The sequence below is a fragment of the Salmo salar genome, chromosome ssa09 (assembly GCF_905237065.1).
Source record: "Salmo salar chromosome ssa09, Ssal_v3.1, whole genome shotgun sequence".
Lineage (NCBI taxonomy): Eukaryota > Metazoa > Chordata > Actinopteri > Salmoniformes > Salmonidae > Salmo > Salmo salar.
The window spans coordinates 151,995,380-152,017,918 of record NC_059450.1 but is presented as its reverse complement, the minus strand read 5'-3'; the positions used below and the strand labels follow the sequence as shown (position 1 = coordinate 152,017,918).

At 46.2% G+C, this 22,539-nt stretch overlaps 1 protein-coding gene across 2 annotated transcripts in view; it reads left to right on the top strand.

Moving 5' to 3' along the window:
• The window catches only part of tiparp (TCDD-inducible poly(ADP-ribose) polymerase), a 40,147-nt gene extending 17,620 nt beyond the window's left edge, over positions 1–22,527 (top strand). For both annotated transcript variants that reach the window (XM_045724823.1, XM_045724822.1), the window contains exons 3-7: positions 6,157–6,343; positions 8,419–8,606; positions 16,412–16,693; positions 18,387–18,644; positions 21,274–22,527. In XM_045724823.1, coding sequence (XP_045580779.1) covers positions 6,157–6,343; positions 8,419–8,606; positions 16,412–16,693; positions 18,387–18,644; positions 21,274–21,463 — 1,105 coding nt within the window. In that variant the 3' untranslated portion in view covers positions 21,464–22,527. The remainder of the gene's footprint in view (positions 1–6,156; positions 6,344–8,418; positions 8,607–16,411; positions 16,694–18,386; positions 18,645–21,273) is intronic.
• The last annotated feature ends 12 nt before the right edge of the window (positions 22,528–22,539 follow it).

Sequence of the window (22,539 nt, the reverse complement as noted above, 5' to 3'; positions counted from 1 at the left end):
TACTCTACCTGTTCTTTCTCTCTACTCTACCTGTTCTTTCTCTCTACTCTACCTGTTCTTTCTCTCTACTCTACCTGTTCTTTCTCTCTACTCTACCTGTTCTTTCTCTCTCTACTCTACCTGTTCTTTCTCTCTACTCTACCTGTTCTTTCTCTCTACTCTACCTGTTCTTTCTCTCTACTCTACCTGTTCTTTCTCTCTCTACTCTACCTGTTCTTTCTCTCTCTACTCTACCTGTTCTTTCTCTCTCACTCTACCTGTTCTTTCTCTCTACTCTACCTGTTCTTTCTCTCTACTCTACCTGTTCTTTCTCTCTACTCTACCTGTTCTTTCTCTCTACTCTACCTGTTCTTTCTCTCTCTACTCTACCTGTTCTTTCTCTCTACTCTACCTGTTCTTTCTCTCTACTCTACCTGTTCTTTCTCTCTACTCTACCTGTTCTTTCTCTCTCTACTCTACCTGTTCTTTCTCTCTACTCTACCTGTTCTTTCTCTCTACTCTACCTGTTCTTTCTCTCTACTCTACCTGTTCTTTCTCTCTACTCTACCTGTTCTTTCTCTCTACTCTACCTGTTCTTTCTCTCTCTACTCTACCTGTTCTTTCTCTCTCACTCTACCTGTTCTTTCTCTCTACTCTACCTGTTCTTTCTCTCTACTCTACCTGTTCTTTCTCTCTACTCTACCTGTTCTTTCTCTCTCTACTCTACCTGTTCTTTCTCTCTCTACTCTACCTGTTCTTTCTCTCTCTACTCTACCTGTTCTTTCTCTCTCACTCTACCTGTTCTTTCTCTCTCACTCTACCTGTTCTTTCTCTCTCTACTCTACCTGTTCTTTCTCTCTCTACTCTACCTGTTCTTTCTCTCTACTCTACCTGTTCTTTCTCTCTACTCTACCTGTTCTTTCTCTCTACTCTACCTGTTCTTTCTCTCTCTACTCTACCTGTTCTTTCTCTCTACTCTACCTGTTCTTTCTCTCTACTCTACCTGTTCTTTCTCTCTACTCTACCTGTTCTTTCTCTCTCTACTCTACCTGTTCTTTCTCTCTACTCTACCTGTTCTTTCTCTCTCTACTCTACCTGTTCTTTCTCTCTACTCTACCTGTTCTTTCTCTCTACTCTACCTGTTCTTTCTCTCTCTACTCTACCTGTTCTTTCTCTCTCACTCTACCTGTTCTTTCTCTCTCACTCTACCTGTTCTTTCTCTCTCTACTCTACCTGTTCTTTCTCTCTCTACTCTACCTGTTCTTTCTCTCTACTCTACCTGTTCTTTCTCTCTACTCTACCTGTTCTTTCTCTCTCTACTCTACCTGTTCTTTCTCTCTCTACTCTACCTGTTCTTTCTCTCTCTACTCTACCTGTTCTTTCTCTCTACTCTACCTGTTCTTTCTCTCTACTCTACCTGTTCTTTCTCTCTCTACTCTACCTGTTCTTTCTCTCTACTCTACCTGTTCTTTCTCTCTACTCTACCTGTTCTTTCTCTCTCTACTCTACCTGTTCTTTCTCTCTCTACTCTACCTGTTCTTTCTCTCTCACTCTACCTGTTCTTTCTCTCTACTCTACCTGTTCTTTCTCTCTACTCTACCTGTTCTTTCTCTCTCTACTCTACCTGTTCTTTCTCTCTCACTCTACCTGTTCTTTCTCTCTACTCTACCTGTTCTTTCTCTCTACTCTACCTGTTCTTTCTCTCTCTACTCTACCTGTTCTTTCTCTCTCTACTCTACCTGTTCTTTCTCTCTACTCTACCTGTTCTTTCTCTCTACTCTACCTGTTCTTTCTCTCTCTACTCTACCTGTTCTTTCTCTCTACTCTACCTGTTCTTTCTCTCTACTCTACCTGTTCTTTCTCTCTCTACTCTACCTGTTCTTTCTCTCTCACTCTACCTGTTCTTTCTCTCTACTCTACCTGTTCTTTCTCTCTCTACTCTACCTGTTCTTTCTCTCTACTCTACCTGTTCTTTCTCTCTACTCTACCTGTTCTTTCTCTCTCTACTCTACCTGTTCTTTCTCTCTACTCTACCTGTTCTTTCTCTCTCTACTCTACCTGTTCTTTCTCTCTACTCTACCTGTTCTTTCTCTCTACTCTACCTGTTCTTTCTCTCTCTACTCTACCTGTTCTTTCTCTCTACTCTACCTGTTCTTTCTCTCTCACTCTACCTGTTCTTTCTCTCTCTACTCTACCTGTTCTTTCTCTCTACTCTACCTGTTCTTTCTCTCTCTACTCTACCTGTTCTTTCTCTCTACTCTACCTGTTCTTTCTCTCTCTACTCTACCTGTTCTTTCTCTCTACTCTACCTGTTCTTTCTCTCTCTACTCTACCTGTTCTTTCTCTCTCTACTCTACCTGTTCTTTCTCTCTACTCTACCTGTTCTTTCTCTCTCTACTCTACCTGTTCTTTCTCTCTCTACTCTACCTGTTCTTTCTCTCTACTCTACCTGTTCTTTCTCTCTACTCTACCTGTTCTTTCTCTCTACTCTACCTGTTCTTTCTCTCTCTACTCTACCTGTTCTTTCTCTCTCTACTCTACCTGTTCTTTCTCTCTACTCTACCTGTTCTTTCTCTCTCTACTCTACCTGTTCTTTCTCTCTTACTCTACCTGTTCTTTCTCTCTACTCTACCTGTTCTTTCTCTCTCTACTCTACCTGTTCTTTCTCTCTCTACTCTACCTGTTCTTTCTCTCTACTCTACCTGTTCTTTCTCTCTACTCTACCTGTTCTTTCTCTCTCTACTCTACCTGTTCTTTCTCTCTCACTCTACCTGTTCTTTCTCTCTCACTCTACCTGTTCTTTCTCTCTCTACTCTACCTGTTCTTTCTCTCTACTCTACCTGTTCTTTCTCTCTACTCTACCTGTTCTTTCTCTCTACTCTACCTGTTCTTTCTCTCTCTACTCTACCTGTTCTTTCTCTCTCTACTCTACCTGTTCTTTCTCTCTCTACTCTACCTGTTCTTTCTCTCTACTCTACCTGTTCTTTCTCTCTCTACTCTACCTGTTCTTTCTCTCTCACTCTACCTGTTCTTTCTCTCTACTCTACCTGTTCTTTCTCTCTACTCTACCTGTTCTTTCTCTCTACTCTACCTGTTCTTTCTCTCTCTACTCTACCTGTTCTTTCTCTCTCTACTCTACCTGTTCTTTCTCTCTACTCTACCTGTTCTTTCTCTCTACTCTACCTGTTCTTTCTCTCTCTACTCTACCTGTTCTTTCTCTCTCTACTCTACCTGTTCTTTCTCTCTACTCTACCTGTTCTTTCTCTCTCTACTCTACCTGTTCTTTCTCTCTACTCTACCTGTTCTTTCTCTCTCTACTCTACCTGTTCTTTCTCTCTACTCTACCTGTTCTTTCTCTCTATACTCTACCTGTTCTTTCTCTCTCACTCTACCTGTTCTTTCTCTCTACTCTACCTGTTCTTTCTCTCTACTCTACCTGTTCTTTCTCTCTCTACTCTACCTGTTCTTTCTCTCTCTACTCTACCTGTTCTTTCTCTCTACTCTACCTGTTCTTTCTCTCTACTCTACCTGTTCTTTCTCTCTACTCTACCTGTTCTTTCTCTCTCTACTCTACCTGTTCTTTCTCTCTCTACTCTACCTGTTCTTTCTCTCTACTCTACCTGTTCTTTCTCTCTACTCTACCTGTTCTTTCTCTCTCTACTCTACCTGTTCTTTCTCTCTACTCTACCTGTTCTTTCTCTCTACTCTACCTGTTCTTTCTCTCTACTCTACCTGTTCTTTCTCTCTCTACTCTACCTGTTCTTTCTCTCTACTCTACCTGTTCTTTCTCTCTACTCTACCTGTTCTTTCTCTCTACTCTACCTGTTCTTTCTCTCTACTCTACCTGTTCTTTCTCTCTCTACTCTACCTGTTCTTTCTCTCTACTCTACCTGTTCTTTCTCTCTCTACTCTACCTGTTCTTTCTCTCTACTCTACCTGTTCTTTCTCTCTCACTCTACCTGTTCTTTCTCTCTCTACTCTACCTGTTCTTTCTCTCTACTCTACCTGTTCTTTCTCTCTCTACTCTACCTGTTCTTTCTCTCTACTCTACCTGTTCTTTCTCTCTACTCTACCTGTTCTTTCTCTCTACTCTACCTGTTCTTTCTCTCTCTACTCTACCTGTTCTTTCTCTCTACTCTACCTGTTCTTTCTCTCTACTCTACCTGTTCTTTCTCTCTACTCTACCTGTTCTTTCTCTCTCTACTCTACCTGTTCTTTCTCTCTCTACTCTACCTGTTCTTTCTCTCTACTCTACCTGTTCTTTCTCTCTACTCTACCTGTTCCTCCTTTGCTTGATAGCTTCTCTCACCTGTCATGAGTCATGTATTATCAGGTGTGTTGCTGATAACCTACTGTCCAATCATTTAAAAAAATATATTTCCCAAAAGACTGTGACCAAAATAGTTTGCGAATGAAATATTTTTCTTGTGAAGTGAACAAAACAATGTTTTTTTAACCCAAATCTAAAATGGACCCATATGATATGAATAGATAGCATGACTTTGGTCTCAGGCTGTTGATTGTGTTTCCCGCATGAACCATGAAGCCTATTTTAGTTCATCACACAGACCGCAGGACTCTTATTTAACGGCAACACTCATGTTAATCTGTGTCTGTGTCTGTGTGTGTGTGTGTGTGTGTGTGTGTGTGTGTGTGTGTGTGTGTGTGTGTGTGTGTGTGTGTGTGTGTGTGTGTGTGTGTGTGTGTGTGTGTGTGTGTGTGTGTGTCTGTGTGAAGACATTAGACAATGACTGTGTAGTAATATAGTCTGTGTGTGTCACACAACCCTATGACTGATTTCTTGAATTGGGTGAAACTATGACTTGACACTTCTTTGGTAAATGAAGTTCTATATTGGTGTGTGAGGTTCACTTCACTCAGCTGTCCTTAGTCAGTGCAATACAATCCAGTAAATCACGTGTAGTGTGTCGTCTGTGGGCAGGAGCTACATATAGGATGGTGTGTTTGCGCTCATTCTGACAGATTCATTCCTAGGATTCTCTGTTTTAGGATTAAAACATTAAGATTTTGTGGACCTAGAGGCTAAAATAGGTAGCTGAGCTGTGAAAGGAAAATGTCTCTTGTAAGCCACACAAGTCACCAAAACACACACACACACACACTGTCACACCTCTCACACACTAACCTCTGAACCCTGCGTGTCTCTACCTGTCCAGGCCCCTGACCTTTAACCTCAAATCCCATTCTACTCTCTCTGTCTCTCTCTGTCTCTGTCTCTCTCTCTCTACTCTCTCTGTCTCTCTCTCTCTCTCTCTACTCTCTCTGTCTCTCTCTCTACTCTCTGTCTGTCTCTCTCTCTACCTCTACTCTCTCTGTCTCTCTCTCTACTCTCTCTGTCTCTCTCTCTCTCTCTACTCTCTCTGTCTCTCTCTCTACTCTCTCTGTCTGTCTCTCTCTCTACCTCTACTCTCTCTGTCTCTCTCTCTACTCTCTCTGTCTCTCTCTCTGTCTCTGTCTCTCTCTCTACTCTCTCTGTCTCTCTCTCTACTCTCTCTGTCTCTCTGGTAATATATCATTATTATGATCATTACATAAGGCTTGTGTTGACAGCACATTCACAGAACTCCAATGACAGTAGAGAACAGTGTGTGGTATCTGGTGGTTTAGTGTCAGTGATACTGACCGTGTTCTCTTCTCTCCTAGGGGTCGTGTGTTTACCTTAGACTTCAGTGATACTGACCGTGTTCTCTTCTCTCCTAGGGGTCGTGTGTTTACCTTAGACTTCAGTGATACTGACCGTGTTCTCTTCTCTCCTAGGGGTCGTGTGTTTACCTTAGACTTCAGTGATACTGACCGTGTTCTCTTCTCTCCTAGGGGTCGTGTGTTTACCTTAGACTTCAGTGATACTGACCGTGTTCTCTTCTCTCCTAGGGGTCGTGTGTTTACCTTAGACTTCAGTGATACTGACCGTGTTCTCTTCTCTCCTAGGAGTCGTGTGTTTACCTTAGACTTCAGTGATACTGACCGTGTTCTCTTCTCTCCTAGGGGTCGTGTGTTTACCTTAGACTTCAGTGATACTGACCGTGTTCTCTTCTCTCCTAGGGGTCGTGTGTTTACCTTAGACTTCAGTGATACTGACCGTGTTCTCTTCTCTCCTAGGGGTCGTGTGTTTACCTTAGACTTCAGTGATACTGACCGTGTTCTCTTCTCTCCTAGGGGTCGTGTGTTTTCCTTAGACTTCAGTGCCATGCGTGTATGTGACCTGGAGTTTGACCGCGTCAGACGGTTGACCACTCCCTCCAGCCCTGCCGCCCGGCCCCCAAACACAAACCCCGCCCCTAACTGCCACACAGTGTGGAAATACTACTGCAGAGACAACTTTGGCTGGAGAGAATACTCTGAGGTGAGTGTCTCTGTGTCTGTGTTTGAGTTCGAGGCTATTAAAGGAGATTGTGTGTAACACACAAACTGACAAAGGAACCCAGACACATTAACCCTCAAGTCACACCAGATCAGTTGTCTGCCCACTGTCAGAAGATTAATACATCAATGAAGGATCATGTGTGCATACACACACACACACACACACACACACACACACACACACACACACACACACACACACACACACACACACACACACACACACACACACACACACACACACATGGTATGTTTAGATTACAGGGTCCAGTCCTAACTGCTGCATGTGTGTGTGTGTGTGTGTGTGTGTGTGTGTGTGTCTGTGTGTGTGTGTTCAAAGCAGGGGTTGGAACCAAAATTATTATTTTCCAATCGTTTAGTTCTGAACAGAACCACTATTTGTTTTCGTTCTGTTCTACTGATCCGACCAGCAAAATAAAGTTCTCTGAACTGGTCCGAACCAAAAAAAAGAGTATCACTTTATATCATTCCTTCATGTTCCTTTTTAAACTTGTAAAATGAACAGTTTTTTAGGTGTAGCTCATTAAATGACTTCACCAGTCAGTGTGGATGGAGCAGTTTGTTAGGGAGCACATGGACAGACTAGTGTGTAGGGTGGGTGATGCCACATGGACAGACTAGTGTATAGGGTGGGTGATGCCACATGGACAGACTAGTGTATAGGGTGGGTGATGCCACATGGACAGACTAGTGTATAGGGTGGGTGATGCCACATGGACAGACTAGTGTATAGGGTGGGTGATGCCACATGGACAGACTAGTGTATAGGGTGGGTGATGCCACATGGACAGACTAGTGTATAGGGTGGGTGATGCCACATGGACAGACTAGTGTATAGGGTGGGTGGTGCCACATGGACAGACTAGTGTGTAGGGTGGGTGATGCCACATGGACAGACTAGTGTATAGGGTGGGTGGTGCCACATGGACAGACTAGTGTATAGGGTGGGTGATGCCACATGGACAGACTAGTGTATAGGGTGGGTGATGCCACATGGACAGACTAGTGTATAGGGTGGGTGATGCCACATGGACAGACTAGTGTATAGGGTGGGTGATGCCACAGCGAGAGAGGATGGAGGAGGTGCCTTAGCCAACGCTTCAAGCCATCTTATTATGATATGCATTATGTGAATTAGGCTCACAGAATTAAACCTCGGATTACAAACAACGCAACAAAGAGCCTATAACAAAACCTCTGTCTGTCTACAAGCAGAACATCTTTCAGTTTGCGTGTGTCGACTAGCTGCCCCCCTTCCCACTCAGACGTATAGGCATGTGACATTACGAGCATGATTCAGAAGATGGGGAGAGATTTTTAATGAGAGAATAATGGATTCAGTGTTTCAGGTCTAGTTCATTGATATTTTATAGTTATTCAATTTCACATTGGATTTAATTAACTATGAAAATGTAAGACTTGTTTTTATTCATTCTTTTCAGGTTTTCTGTTCTGTTCCCTGAACCGGTTCCAACTCCTGGTTCAGTTTTCTCTGTGTGTGTGTGTGTGTGTGTGTGTGTGTGTGTGTGTGTGTGTGTGTGTGTGTGTGTGTGTGTGTGTGTGTGTGTGTGTGTGTGTGTGTGTGTGTGTGTGTGTGTGTTAATTTGTCTATTCCCAGTGCTACAATTCAGTTTGATATGTTTTCTTAGAATGAGACCTGTTAAAAGCAGATTCAAGTGTTAGTTACACAATGTTAGGTGGAACAACTTTGAATCACATGATTTATAACTGATGAATAAATCACCATCTATAAATAATATATCTAACTAAATCTCTCATCCCCCTCCCTCCTTCCCTCTCCCTTCACCCTCTCTCCCTCCTTCCCTCTCCCTTCACCCTCTCTCCCTCCTTCCCTCTCCCTTCACCCTCCTTCCCTCTCCCTCCTTCCCTCTCCCTTCACCCTCTCTCCCTCCTTCCCTCCTTCCCTCCTTCCCTCTCCCTTCACCCTCTCTCCCTCCTTCCCTCCTTCCCTCTCCCTTCACCCTCTCTCCCTCCTTCCCTCCTTCCCTCTCCCTTCACCCTCTCTCCCGCCAGCCGGTGGTGCGTCTGATAGAGGAGGCTGGTGGTCGTGGTCTGAAGGAGGTCCGATTCATCACCCTACAGAACCACTACATCCTCAACATCAGAGAGGGCTTCCAGCAGAACGCCGTGTTCGGCTTCAGACGCCAGATCAAGAAGCGACCCCTCTTCCTGTCCTCCATGGTCCTCACACCACATCTACAGTAAGTACTGGACTAACACTATACTGAGTGTATAAAACATTCAGGACACTTGCTCTTTCCATGACATAGACTGACCAGGTGAATTCAGGTGAAACTATGATCCCTTATTGATGTCACCTGTTAAATCCACTTCAATCAGTGTAGATGAAGAGGAGGAGACAGGTTAAAAAGAAGGATTTTTAAGCCTTGAGACAATTGAGACATGGATTGTGTATTTGTGCCATTCAGAGGGTGAATGGGCAAAACAACATGTTTAAGTGCATTTGAACGGGGTGTGGTAGTAGGTGCCAGGCGCACCGGTTTGTGTGAAGAACTGCAACGCTGCTGGGTTTTTCACACAAGCTTTCCTTATGTATCAAGAATGGTCCACCACCCAAAGGACATCCAGCGAACTTGACAGAAGTGTGGGAAGCAATGGAGTCAACATTGGCCAGCATCCCTGTGGAACGCTTTCGACGCCTTATGGAGTCCATGCCCCGACAAATTGAGGCTGTTCTGAGGGCAAAAAGGAAGGGATACTACTCAATATTAGGAAGGTGTTCCTAATGTTTTGTCCACTGTTTACTAGCTATACATTCACATTTCAATCTACTGGACTAGACGTTTAGCTTCAGCAAACGCTCTTATCCATAGCAACCATAGTACACTGGAGACTGCTGCTACCATAACAACCATAATACACTGGAGACTGCTGTTACCATAACAACCATAATACACTGGAGACTGCTGCTACCATAACAACCATAATACACTGGAGACTGCTGTTACCATAACAACCATAATACACTGGAGACTGCTGCTACCATAACAACCATAATACACTGGAGACTGCTGTTACCATAACAACCATAATACACTGGAGACTGCTGCTACCATAACAACCATAATACACTGGAGACTGCTGCTACCATAACAACCATAATACACTGGAGACTGCTGCTACCATAACAACCATAATACACTGGAGACTGCTGCTACCATAACAACCATAATACACTGGAGACTGCTGCTACCATAACAACCATAATACACTGGAGACTGCTGCTACCTTGACAACCATAATACACTGGAGACTGCTGCTACCATAACAACCATAATACACTGGAGACTGCTGCTACCATAACAACCATAATACACTGGAGACTGCTGTTACCATAACAACCATAATACACTGGAGACTGCTGCTACCATAACAACCATAATACACTGGAGACTGCTGCTACCATAACAACCATAATACACTGGAGACTGCTGTTACCATAACAACCATAATACACTGGAGACTGCTGCTACCATAACAACCATAGTACACTGGAGACTGCTGGTACCATAACAACCATAGTACACTGGAGACTGCTGCTACCATAACAACCATAATACACTGGAGACTGCTGCTACCATAACAACCATAATACACTGGAGACTGCTGCTACCATAACAACCATAATACACTGGAGACTGCTGCTACCATAACAACCATAATACACTGGAGACTGCTGCTACCATAACAACCATAATACACTGGAGACTGCTGCTACCATAATAACCATAATACACTGGAGACTGCTGCTACCATAACAACCATAATACACTGGAGACTGCTGTTACCATAACAACCATAATACACTGGAGACTGCTGGTACCATAACAACCATAGTACACTGGAGACTGCTGTTACCATAACAACCATAATACACTGGAGACTGCTGGTACCATAACAACCATAATACACTGGAGACTGCTGCTACCATAACAACCATAATACACTGGAGACTGCTGTTACCATAACAACCATAATACACTGGAGACTGCTGTTACCATAACAACCATAGTACACTGGAGACTGCTGTTACCATAACAACCATAATACACTGGAGACTGCTGCTACCATAACAACCATAATACACTGGAGACTGCTGGTACCATAACAACCATAATACACTGGAGACTGCTGCTACCATAACAACCATAATACACTGGAGACTGCTGCTACCATAACAACCATAATACACTGGAGACTGCTGCTACCATAACAACCATAATACACTGGAGACTGCTGGTACCATAACAACCATAATACACTGGAGACTGCTGCTACCATAACAACCATAATACACTGGAGACTGCTGCTACCATAACAACCATAATACACTGGAGACTGCTGCTACCATAACAACCATAATACACTGGAGACTGCTGTTACCATAACAACCATAATACACTGGAGACTGCTGTTACCATAACAACCATAGTACACTGGAGACTGCTGTTACCATAACAACCATAATACACTGGAGACTGCTGCTACCATAACAACCATAATACACTGGAGACTGCTGGTACCATAACAACCATAATACACTGGAGACTGCTGCTACCATAATAACCATAATACACTGGAGACTGCTGTTACCATAACAACCATAATACACTGGAGACTGCTGTTACCATAACAACCATAGTACACTGGAGACTGCTGTTACCATAACAACCATAATACACTGGAGACTGCTGCTACCATAATAACCATAATACACTGGAGACTGCTGCTACCATAACTTCTCTTGTTTGGATGGTACCATAACACACTGTGGTTGGACATGAAATGCCAGCACAGTGACCACACCACACTCTCTCTTCTGTCCTGACTTAGTGTCAGTATAAACAGTGTTCTATAGAGACAGTCAATCATTCTTCCCTGGAAGTAGCAGACAGTCATTCTCTCCCTGGAAGTAGCAGACAGTCATTCTCTCCCTGGAAGTAGCAGACAGTCATTCCTCCCTGGAAGTAGCAGACAGTCATTCCTCCCTGGAAGTAGCAGACAGTCATTCTCTCCCTGGAAGTAGCAGACAGTCATTCCTCCCTGGAAGTAGCAGACAGTCATTCCTCCCTGGAAGTAGCAGACAGTCATTCTCTCCCTGGAAGTAGCAGACAGTCATTCTCTCCCTGGAAGTAGCAGACAGTCAGGCCCTAGTGTAGTGTAGCACATTATGCTAACTACCAGAACACAGTGCTGCCCTGTCCCTGTCCCTGTCCCTGCCCCTGTCCCTGGCCCTGTCCCTGGCCCTGCCCCCCCTGTCCCTGTCCCTGGCCCTGTCCCTGCCACTGTCCCTGTCCCTGCCCCTGCCCCTGCCCCTGTCCCTGTCCCTGCCCCTGTCCCTGTCCCTGCCCCTGCCCCTGTCCCTGCCCCTGTCCCTGCCCCTGCCCCTGTCCCTGGCCCTGTCCCTGGCCCTGTCCCTGCCCCTGCCCATCCTATCAGTCCAGTACTTCTGCTACTGGGGGGAGCTAGACTGTCCTTCTCCAACCAGGCCTGGAACAAACAGATGGAAAGCGAGCGCGAGAAAGGGAGACAAAGGAAAGAGCGATAAAGAGAGAACAAGGAAGAAGGAGGGACAGAAGGGAACGGATGGAAAAGGAGGAGAGGGGGTCTAGAGGGCTTCCAGACAGCAGCATGACTGAACGAGTGTGAAACGGGACTGTGGGGAGTTGGAATGTGAGCAAGGGATTTGTCCCCGGGACTTTTTCATTTGTTTTCTTCTTTCCATCTACGGCTGATGCTTGACTGTTCTGTTCTCCTGTGCTCTAGTCACCGAGTCATGAGTCTCCTGTGCTCTAGTCACCGAGTCATGAGTCTCCTGTGCTCTAGTCACCGAGTCATGAGTCTCCTGTGCTCTAGTCACCGAGTCATGAGTCTCCTCTGCTCTAGTCACCGAGTCATGAGTCTCCTGTGCTCTAGTCACCGAGTCATGAGTCTCCTGTGCTCTAGTCACCGAGTCATGAGTCTCCTGTGCTCTAGTCACCGAGTCATGAGTCTCCTGTGCTCTAGTCACCGAGTCATGAGTCTCCTGTGCTCTAGTCACCGAGTCATGAGTCTCCTGTGCTCTAGTCACCGAGTCATGAGTCTCCTCTGCTCTAGTCACCGAGTCATGAGTCTCCTGTGCTCTAGTCACCGAGTCATGAGTCTCCTGTGCTTTAGTCACCGAGTCATGAGTCTCCTGTGCTCTAGTCACCGAGTCATGAGTCTCCTCTGCTCTAGTCACCGAGTCATGAGTCTCCTGTGCTCTAGTCACCGAGTCATGAGTCTCCTCTGCTCTAGTCACCGAGTCATGAGTCTCCTGTGCTCTAGTCACCGAGTCATGAGTCTCCTGTGCTTTAGTCACCGAGTCATGAGTCTCCTGTGCTCTAGTCACCGAGTCATGAGTCTCCTCTGCTCTAGTCACTGAGTCATGAGTCTCCTCTTGCAATAAAATGCAATCTTACGGTGTTCATTTTGAGTTCAGGGTGCGTGCCTGTGTGGGTGCGTGCCTGTGTGCTTTAAGAATGTCCTGCTGAGCACACGGGTGGAAGTCATTCGTTTGATTGGGTCTGTAGCTGCTTGGGAGATAGTTCTCACTCGGGCAAATACCCACACAAACACACGTGTCCGTTCACCTTGCTTAAACACCTCTTCCTTTCTATCTCTCTTCCTCTCTTCCTGCATCTATCCATCTCTTTATCTTCCCCCTTCCCTCGTGCTATCTGGTTCTTTCATTACAGTCATTCTCTCTCTCTCTTCCCTGTGATCTTCTCAGAAGACATGGGAGAATAAAGCACCTGATTGTGGACAGATTTCAGCGTGACACTCAAACGAAGCAAGACAGAACTGAGATGAAAGATGAGACTGTCAGGGGAGAGAGAGGGAGGGAGAGCGAAAGATAAACTGTCACTGTGAAGCAGATAATCACACACACAGACGCGGAGATGAGGCGAATACCATTAAGACGTGGAGTCTGAGCCAGAGAGAACATGTCAGTGATCCTACTGTTAGTGACTGAAATGACAGACGGGCCATCTGACAGCCTCCTGATATGCTCATGCTTTGTGTTTTTCTCATCCTGTGTCAGCTCCTCATTTCTGTGAATCTCATAGTCTTCTCCTTGGCTGCTGCTGTAGTAGAGTATTGCTCTGCTTCTAGCACTATGTCATCATCGTGGGTGACAGGAACTAGGACATCGTGGGTGACAGGAACTAGGACATCATCGTGGGTGACAGGAACTAGGACATCATCGTGGGTGACAGGAACTAGGACATCGTGGGTGACAGGAACTAGGACATCATCGTGGGTGACAGGAACTAGGACATCATCGTGGGTGACAGAAACTAGGACATCATCGTGGGTGACAGGAACTATGACATCATCGTGGGTGACAGAAACTAGGACATCATCGTGGGTGACAGGAACTATCACATCGTGGGTGACAGAAACTATGACATCATCGTGGGTGACAGGAACTATGACATCATCGTGGGTGACAGAAACTAGGACATCATCGTGGGTGACAGGAACTATCACATCGTGGGTGACAGAAACTATGACATCATCGTGGGTGACAGGAACTATGACATCATCGTGGGTGACAGAAACTAGGACATCATCGTGGGTGACAGGAACTATCACATCATCGTGGGTGACAGGAACTATGACATCATCGTGGGTGACAGGAACTATGACATCATCGTGGGTGACAGAAACTAGGACATCATCGTGGGTGACAGAAACTAGGACATCATCGTGGGTGCCAGGAACTATCACATCATCGTGGGTGACAGGAACTAGGACATCATTGTGGGTGACAGGAACTAGGACATCATCGTGGGTGACAGGAACTATCACATCATTGTGGGTGACAGGAACTATCACATCATCGTGGGTGACAGGGACTATCACATCATCGTGGGTGACAGGGACTATCACATCATCGTGGGTGACAGGAACTATCACATCATCGTGGGTGACAGGAATTATCACATTGTGGGTGACAGAAACTAGGACATCATCGTGGGTGACAGGAACTATGACATCATCGTGGGTGACAGAAACTAGGACATCATCGTGGGTGCCAGGAACTATCACATCATCGTGGGTGACAGGAACTATCACATCATCGTGGGTGACAGGGACTATCACATCATCGTGGGTGACAGGGACTATCACATCATCGTGGGTGACAGGAACTAGGACATCATCGTGGGTGACAGGAACTAGGACATCATCGTGGGTGACAGGAACTATGACATCATCGTGGGTGACAGAAACTAGGACATCATCGTGGGTGACAGGAACTATCACATCGTGGGTGACAGAAACTATGACATCATCGTGGGTGACAGGAACTATGACATCATCGTGGGTGACAGAAACTAGGACATCATCGTGGGTGACAGGAACTATCACATCATCGTGGGTGACAGGAACTATGACATCATCGTGGGTGACAGGAACTATGACATCATCGTGGGTGACAGAAACTAGGACATCATCGTGGGTGACAGAAACTAGGACATCATCGTGGGTGCCAGGAACTATCACATCATCGTGGGTGACAGGAACTAGGACATCATTGTGGGTGACAGGAACTAGGACATCATCGTGGGTGACAGGAACTATCACATCATTGTGGGTGACAGGAACTATCACATCATCGTGGGTGACAGGGACTATCACATCATCGTGGGTGACAGGGACTATCACATCATCGTGGGTGACAGGAACTATCACATCATCGTGGGTGACAGGAATTATCACATTGTGGGTGACAGAAACTAGGACATCATCGTGGGTGACAGGAACTATGACATCATCGTGGGTGACAGAAACTAGGACATCATCGTGGGTGCCAGGAACTATCACATCATCGTGGGTGACAGGAACTATCACATCATCGTGGGTGACAGGGACTATCACATCATCGTGGGTGACAGGGACTATCACATCATCGTGGGTGACAGGAACTATCACATCATCGTGGGTGACAGGGACTATCACATCATCGTGGGTGACAGGAACTATCACATCATCGTGGGTGACAGGGACATCATCGTGGGTGACAGGAACTGTCACATCATCGTGGGTGACAGGGACTAGGACATCGTGGGTGACAGGGACTAGGACATCGTGGGTGACAGGGACTAGGACATCGTGGGTGACAGGGACTAGGGCATCGTGGGTGACAGGGACTAGGACATCGTGGGTGACAGGGACTAGGACATCGTGGGTGACAGGGACTAGGACATCGTGGGTGACAGGGACTAGGACATCGTGGGTGACAGGGACTATCACATCATCGTGGGTGACAGGAACTATCACATCATCGTGGGTGACAGGAACTATCACATCATCGTGGGTGACAGGAACTATCACATCATCGTGGGTGACAGGAACTATCACATCATCGTGGGTGACAGGAACTATCACATCATCGTGGGTGACAGGGACTATCACATCATCGTGGGTGACAGGGACTATCACATCATCGTGGGTGACAGGAACTATCACATCATCGTGGGTGACAGGGACTATCACATCATCGTGGGTGACAGGAACTATCACATCATCGTGGGTGACAGGGACATCATCGTGGGTGACAGGAACTGTCACATCATCGTGGGTGACAGGGACTAGGACATCGTGGGTGACAGGGACTAGGACATCGTGGGTGACAGGGACTAGGACATCGTGGGTGACAGGGACTAGGACATCGTGGGTGACAGGGACTATCACATCATCGTGGGTGACAGGGACTAGGGCATCGTGGGTGACAGGGACTAGGACATCGTGGGTGACGGGGATCATGTTGGTTATAATGCAGGACGTGGTGGAGCTTCAGTTTTATTGGTTATTCAGCATTAGCGTAGCTTCTAATGAAATAAAATATTGTTGGATTGTTCTGGGTGTGGTTCATAATTCTAAAAGTGAGCAATATAATATTCCCAGATATGTTGTAAAAATCTGTCTCTCCCCTCCCTCCCATTCTTCTCTTTTCCAGGACTCTTGGTGGCCTCTCCTCTTTCCCCATCTCCTCCTCCACTCTGGATCTGTCTGTTTCTCTCCCTCTCTCTCCCACCTTCACCAACCCTCCCAGCGTATTCCCAGAAACATGGTTACCCATGACGACCAGCCAGGACTTCCTGCAGGTTCCAGTATCCCGTGACGACCGGAGCTATCGGACCGTCTACACCCTCTTCCACAAGACGGTGTCCGAAACCAAGTTCCGCATCCTGAAGATACTCCGTGTTCAGAACCCCTTCCTCTGGGAGAAATACAAGAGGTGAGTTATCATACCGTTATTACACAGGAATTCACCTGGGTCCTGGTGGAGGTAAGGAGATGGTTGACTTAGTAGCTACACACTTATTAGCAATTAGTTTGTTATGAATGTCTGAATCAGGGCTCTTGTGTTCCTGGAGATAGATGGCTGGTGTGCCTTGGCTGCTACACTGGTCCTGCTTTAGACCAGACCTAGAGGAAAGACTGTCTGGTCCTGCTTTAGACCAGGCCTAGAGGAAAGACTGTCTGGTCCTGCTTTAGACCAGACCTAGGGGAAAGATGGATGTCTGGTCCTGCTTTAGACCAGACCTAGAGGAAAGACTGTCTGGTCCTGCTTTAGACCAGACCTAGAGGAAAGACTGTCTGGTCCTGCTTTAGACCAGACCTAGGGGAAAGATGGATGTCTGGTCCTGCTTTAGACCAGACCTAGGGGAAAGATGGATGTCTGGTCCTGCTTTAGACCAGACCTAGAGGAAAGACTGTCTGGTCCTGCTTTAGACCAGACCTAGGGGAAAGATGGATGTCTGGTCCTGCTTTAGACCAGACCTAGAGGAAAGACTGTCTGGTCTTGCTTTAGACCAGACCTAGGGGAAAGATGGATGTCTGGTCCTGCTTTAGACCAGACCTAGGGGAAAGATGGATGTCTGGTCCTGCTTTAGACCAGACCTAGGGGAAAGATGGATGTCTGGTCCTGCTTTAGACCAGACCTAGGGGAAAGATGGATGTCTGGTCCTGCTTTAGACCAGACCTAGGGAAAGATGGATGTCTGGTCCTGCTTTAGACCAGACCTAGGGGAAAGATGTCTGTCCTGCTTTAGACCAGACCTAGAGGAAAGATGGATGTCTGGTCCTGCTTTAGACCAGACCTAGGGGAAAGATGGATGTCTGGTCTTGCTTTAGACCAGACCTAGGGGAAAGATGGATGTCTGGTCCTGCTTTAGACCAGACCTAGAGGAAAGATGGATGTCTCTCTGCTATGGCCCTGAATATGAATGCGCTGGAAGGGGTCTGTTCCAGGCTAAACGGCTCTGATGCCAGAATGCACCAGAATGCTTTCAATTGGGGCCAAAGAGGTCATTGGTGTTGTTGTGGTTAGTGTTGTGTTTCAATATGACTGAATGATGTGGGTGCTTTGTGCTGTACGACTGGTGAGAGCCAAGTTGTGTGTGTGTGTTCAGTGTGTGTGTGTGTGTGTGTGTGTGTGTGTGTGTGTGTGTGTGTGTGTGTGTGTGTCTGAACACACAGCTGGGCTCTCAAATTAGTGTAACCCACTAGTGAAGGTGAGACCGTGAGAACCGGGATTCAGAAGCACAGGAAGTGGGTCCTTGATTTTTTTTTTTATACAGCAAATTGCCATAGATACGGCAGAAGGGAATAGAGCAGAGAGAGGATGAGTCAGGGGGGTGGTGCTGTGTGTGTGTGTGTGTGTGTGTGTGTGTGTGTGTGTGTGTGTGTGTGTGTGTGTGTGTGTGTGTGTGTGTGTGTGTGTGTGTTTGTCCTACTTGGTAGAATCAGTGAATCAAATAGACTAGACTGTAGAGTTAAAGCTGTTTCACTGTATCTGGTGAAACATTCAATCACTAAAGACAACACTAATAACACACACACACACACACACACACACACACACACACACACACACAATCACCAGACTGAAGACATCATTAATAACTCCCCCTCCTCTCCCCCTGACAGGAAGAAGGAGTACATGTCTCGTCGTCTCTCGGAGATGGACAGGATGCTGAGCGAGCGTCACCTGTTCCACGGCACCTCCACTGAGGTGGTGGAGGGCATCTGCAAACACAACTTTGACCCACGTGTCAGTGGCAAACACGCCACCATGTTCGGACAAGGCTCCTACTTCGCCCGCAAGGCCGTCTACTCCCATAACTTCTCCAAGCGCTCTCCTAAAGGGATCCACTCCATGTTCCTGGCCAAAGTCCTCACTGGCAGGTTAGTAGTCTTTATGGGGATTACTATGTCCTCACTGGCAGGTTAGTAGTCTTTATGGGGATTACTATGTCCTCACTGGCAGGTTAGTAGTCTTTATGGGGATTACTATGTCCTCACTGGCAGGTTAGTAGTCTTTATGGGGATTACTATGTCCTCACTGACAGGTTAGTAGTCTTTATGGGGATTACTATGTCCTCACTGGCAGGTTAGTAGTCTTTATGGGGATTACTATGTCCTCACTGGCAGGTTAGTAGTCTTTATGGGGATTACTATGTCCTCACTGGCAGGTTAGTAGTCTTTATGGGGATTACTATGTCCTCACTGGCAGGTTAGTAGTCTTTATGGGGATTACTATGTCCTCACTGACAGGTTAGTAGTCTTTATGGGGATTACTATGTCCTCACTGGCAGGTTAGTAGTCTTTATGGGGATTATTATGTCCTCACTGGCAGGTTAGTAGTCTTTATGGGGATTACTATGTCCTCACTGGCAGGTTAGTAGTCTTTATGGGGATTACTATGTCCTCACTGGCAGGTTAGTAGTCTTTATGGGGATTACTATGTCCTCACTGACAGGTTAGTAGTCTTTATGGGGATTACTATGTCCTCACTGGCAGGTTAGTAGTCTTTATGGGGATTACTATGTCCTCACTGACAGGTTAGTAGTCTTTATGGGGATTACTATGTCCTCACTGACAGGTTAGTAGTCTTTATGGGGATTACTATGTCCTCACTGACAGGTTAGTAGTCTTTATGGGGATTATTATGTCCTCACTGGCAGGTTAGTAGTCTTTATGGGGATTACTATGTCCTCACTGGCAGGTTAGTAGTCTTTATGGGGATTACTATGTCCTCACTGGCAGGTTAGTAGTCTTTATGGGGATTACTATGTCCTCACTGGCAGGTTAGTAGTCTTTATGGGGATTACTATGTCCTCACTGGCAGGTTAGTAGTCTTTATGTCCTCACTGGCAGGTTAGTAGTCTTTATGGGGATTACTATGTCCTCACTGGCAGGTTAGTAGTCTTTATGGGGATTACTATGTCCTCACTGGCAGGTTAGTAGTCTTTATGGGGATTACTATGTCCTCACTGGCAGGTTAGTAGTCTTTATGGGGATTACTATGTCCTCACTGGCAGGTTAGTAGTCTTTATGGGGATTACTATGTCCTCACTGGCAGGTTAGTAGTCTTTATGGGGATTACTATGTCCTCACTGACAGGTTAGTAGTCTTTATGGGGATTACTATGTCCTCACTGGCAGGTTAGTAGTCTTTATGGGGATTACTATGTCCTCACTGGCAGGTTAGTAGTCTTTATGGGGATTACTATGTCCTCACTGGCAGGTTAGTAGTCTTTATGGGGATTACTATGTCCTCACTGACAGGTTAGTAGTCTTTATGGGGATTACTATGTCCTCACTGACAGGTTAGTAGTCTTTATGGGGATTACTATGTCCTCACTGGCAGGTTAGTAGTCTTTATGGGGATTACTATGTCCTCACTGACAGGTTAGTAGTCTTTATGGGGATTACTATGTCCTCACTGGCAGGTTAGTAGTCTTTATGGGGATTACTATGTCCTCACTGACAGGTTAGTAGTCTTTATGGGGATTACTATGTCCTCACTGGCAGGTTAGTAGTCTTTATGGGGATTACTATGTCCTCACTGGCAGGTTAGTAGTCTTTATGGGGATTACTATGTCCTCACTGACAGGTTAGTAGTCTTTATGGGGATTACTATGTCCTCACTGGCAGGTTAGTAGTCTTTATGGGGATTACTATGTCCTCACTGACAGGTTAGTAGTCTTTATGGGGATTACTATGTCCTCACTGGCAGGTTAGTAGTCTTTATGGGGATTACTATGTCCTCACTGACAGGTTAGTAGTCTTTATGGGGATTACTATGTCCTCACTGGCAGGTTAGTAGTCTTTATGGGGATTACTATGTCCTCACTGACAGGTTAGTAGTCTTTATGGGGATTACTATGTCCTCACTGGCAGGTTAGTAGTCTTTATGGGGATTACTATGTCCTCACTGGCAGGTTAGTAGTCTTTATGGGGATTACTATGTCCTCACTGGCAGGTTAGTAGTCTTTATGGGGATTACTATGTCCTCACTGGTGGTTAGTAGTCTTTATGGGGATTACTATGATTTATAGCATCACACAGCACAGAAACGCATCACACAGCACGGAAACGCATCACACAGCACGGAAACGCATCACACAGCACGGAAACGCATCACACAGCACGGAAACGCATCACACAGCACAGAAACGCATCACACAGCACGGAAACGCATCACACAGCACGGAAACGCATCACACAGCACGGAAACGCATCACACAGCACGGAAACGCATCACACAGCACAGAAACGCATCACACAGCACGGAAACGCATCACACAGCACAGAAACGCATCACACAGCACGGAAACGCATCACACAGCACGGAAACGCATCACACAGCACAGAAACGCATCACACAGCACGGAAACGCATCACACAGAAATGTGGTTGAAGAAAACACTTCCTGACTTCAGTAGACCACCACTGGTGAGTCCTCCGTGATAGTTCCATGTGGTGAGCACTAGCAGAACTTGACGTTGTTCCTCTCTCCTCTGTGTCTCCAGGTTTACAGTGGGGAACCCCTCTATGCGTCGGCCGCCCCCACTCAGCCCCCGCGACCCCTCCAGTGACCTGTACGACTCGTGTGTAGACAACTGGGTGGACCCCCAGATCTATGTTATCTTTAACGACGACCAGAGCTACCCCTACTTTATCATCCAGTACGAAGAGGTTCCCAGTACCGTGGCTATCTGACACGAGAGCAGACCGAACCAAACCCAGTACCGTGGCTATCTGACACGAGAGCAGACCGAACCAAACTCAGTACTGTGGCTGAGAACAGACCAGACCGAACCAAACCCAGTATTGTGGCTGAGAACAGACCAGACCGAACCAAACCCAGTACTGTGGCTGAGAACAGACCAGACCGAACCAAACTCAGTACTGTGGCTATCTGACACGAGAGCAGACCGAACCAAACCCAGTACCGTGGCTATCTGACACGAGAGCAGACCGAACCAAACTCAGTACTGTGGCTGAGAACAGACCAGACCGAACCAAACTCAGTACTGTGGCTGAGAACAGACCAGACCGAACCAAACCCAGTATTGTGGCTGAGAACAGACCAGACCGAACCAAACCCAGTACTGTGGCTGAGAACAGACCAGACCGAACCAAACTCAGTACTGTGGCTGAGAACAGACCAGACCGAACCAAACCCAGTGCTGTGGCTGAGAACAGACCAGACAGAACCAAACCCAGTACTGTGGCTGAGAACAGACCAGACAGAACCAAACCCAGTACTGTGGCTGAGAACAGACCAGACAGAACCAAACCAGAGCTACCTCATACTGCATCATCAGTATGAATAGTTAACCAGTACTGTCGACATCTGAGACCTATTGGTTCCTCCCTACACCATTTTGGGTCTGAACAGTTTAATTCGGACACAATGCTGTGAGAATAGACATTAGCGTCTGCCATTTTGGGTCTGAACAGTGGACAGTTTAATTTGGACCCAATGCTGTGTGAATTAATAATTGCCTTGGCGTCTGCCACTTTGGATCCCCATCGGGACTGAACAGTGGACAGAGTCACTGAGACTCAGTGCTGGAGTGACCACATAACGTTTCTGTTTAAAACATGACCCCCATCTCTCTCTAAGACCTCTTTCTCTCAGAGGGCAGACATATTTGGTGAGATAAGCTGTACGTACGTTCTTGTTGTTTATATTTGAACTGTGTGCCTTTTGTTCATAAAAATGTTTATTTATGTTAGTTAATGTAACATTGAGTAAATAAATCATCTAAAAGAGAAAATCGTAGCGCTGT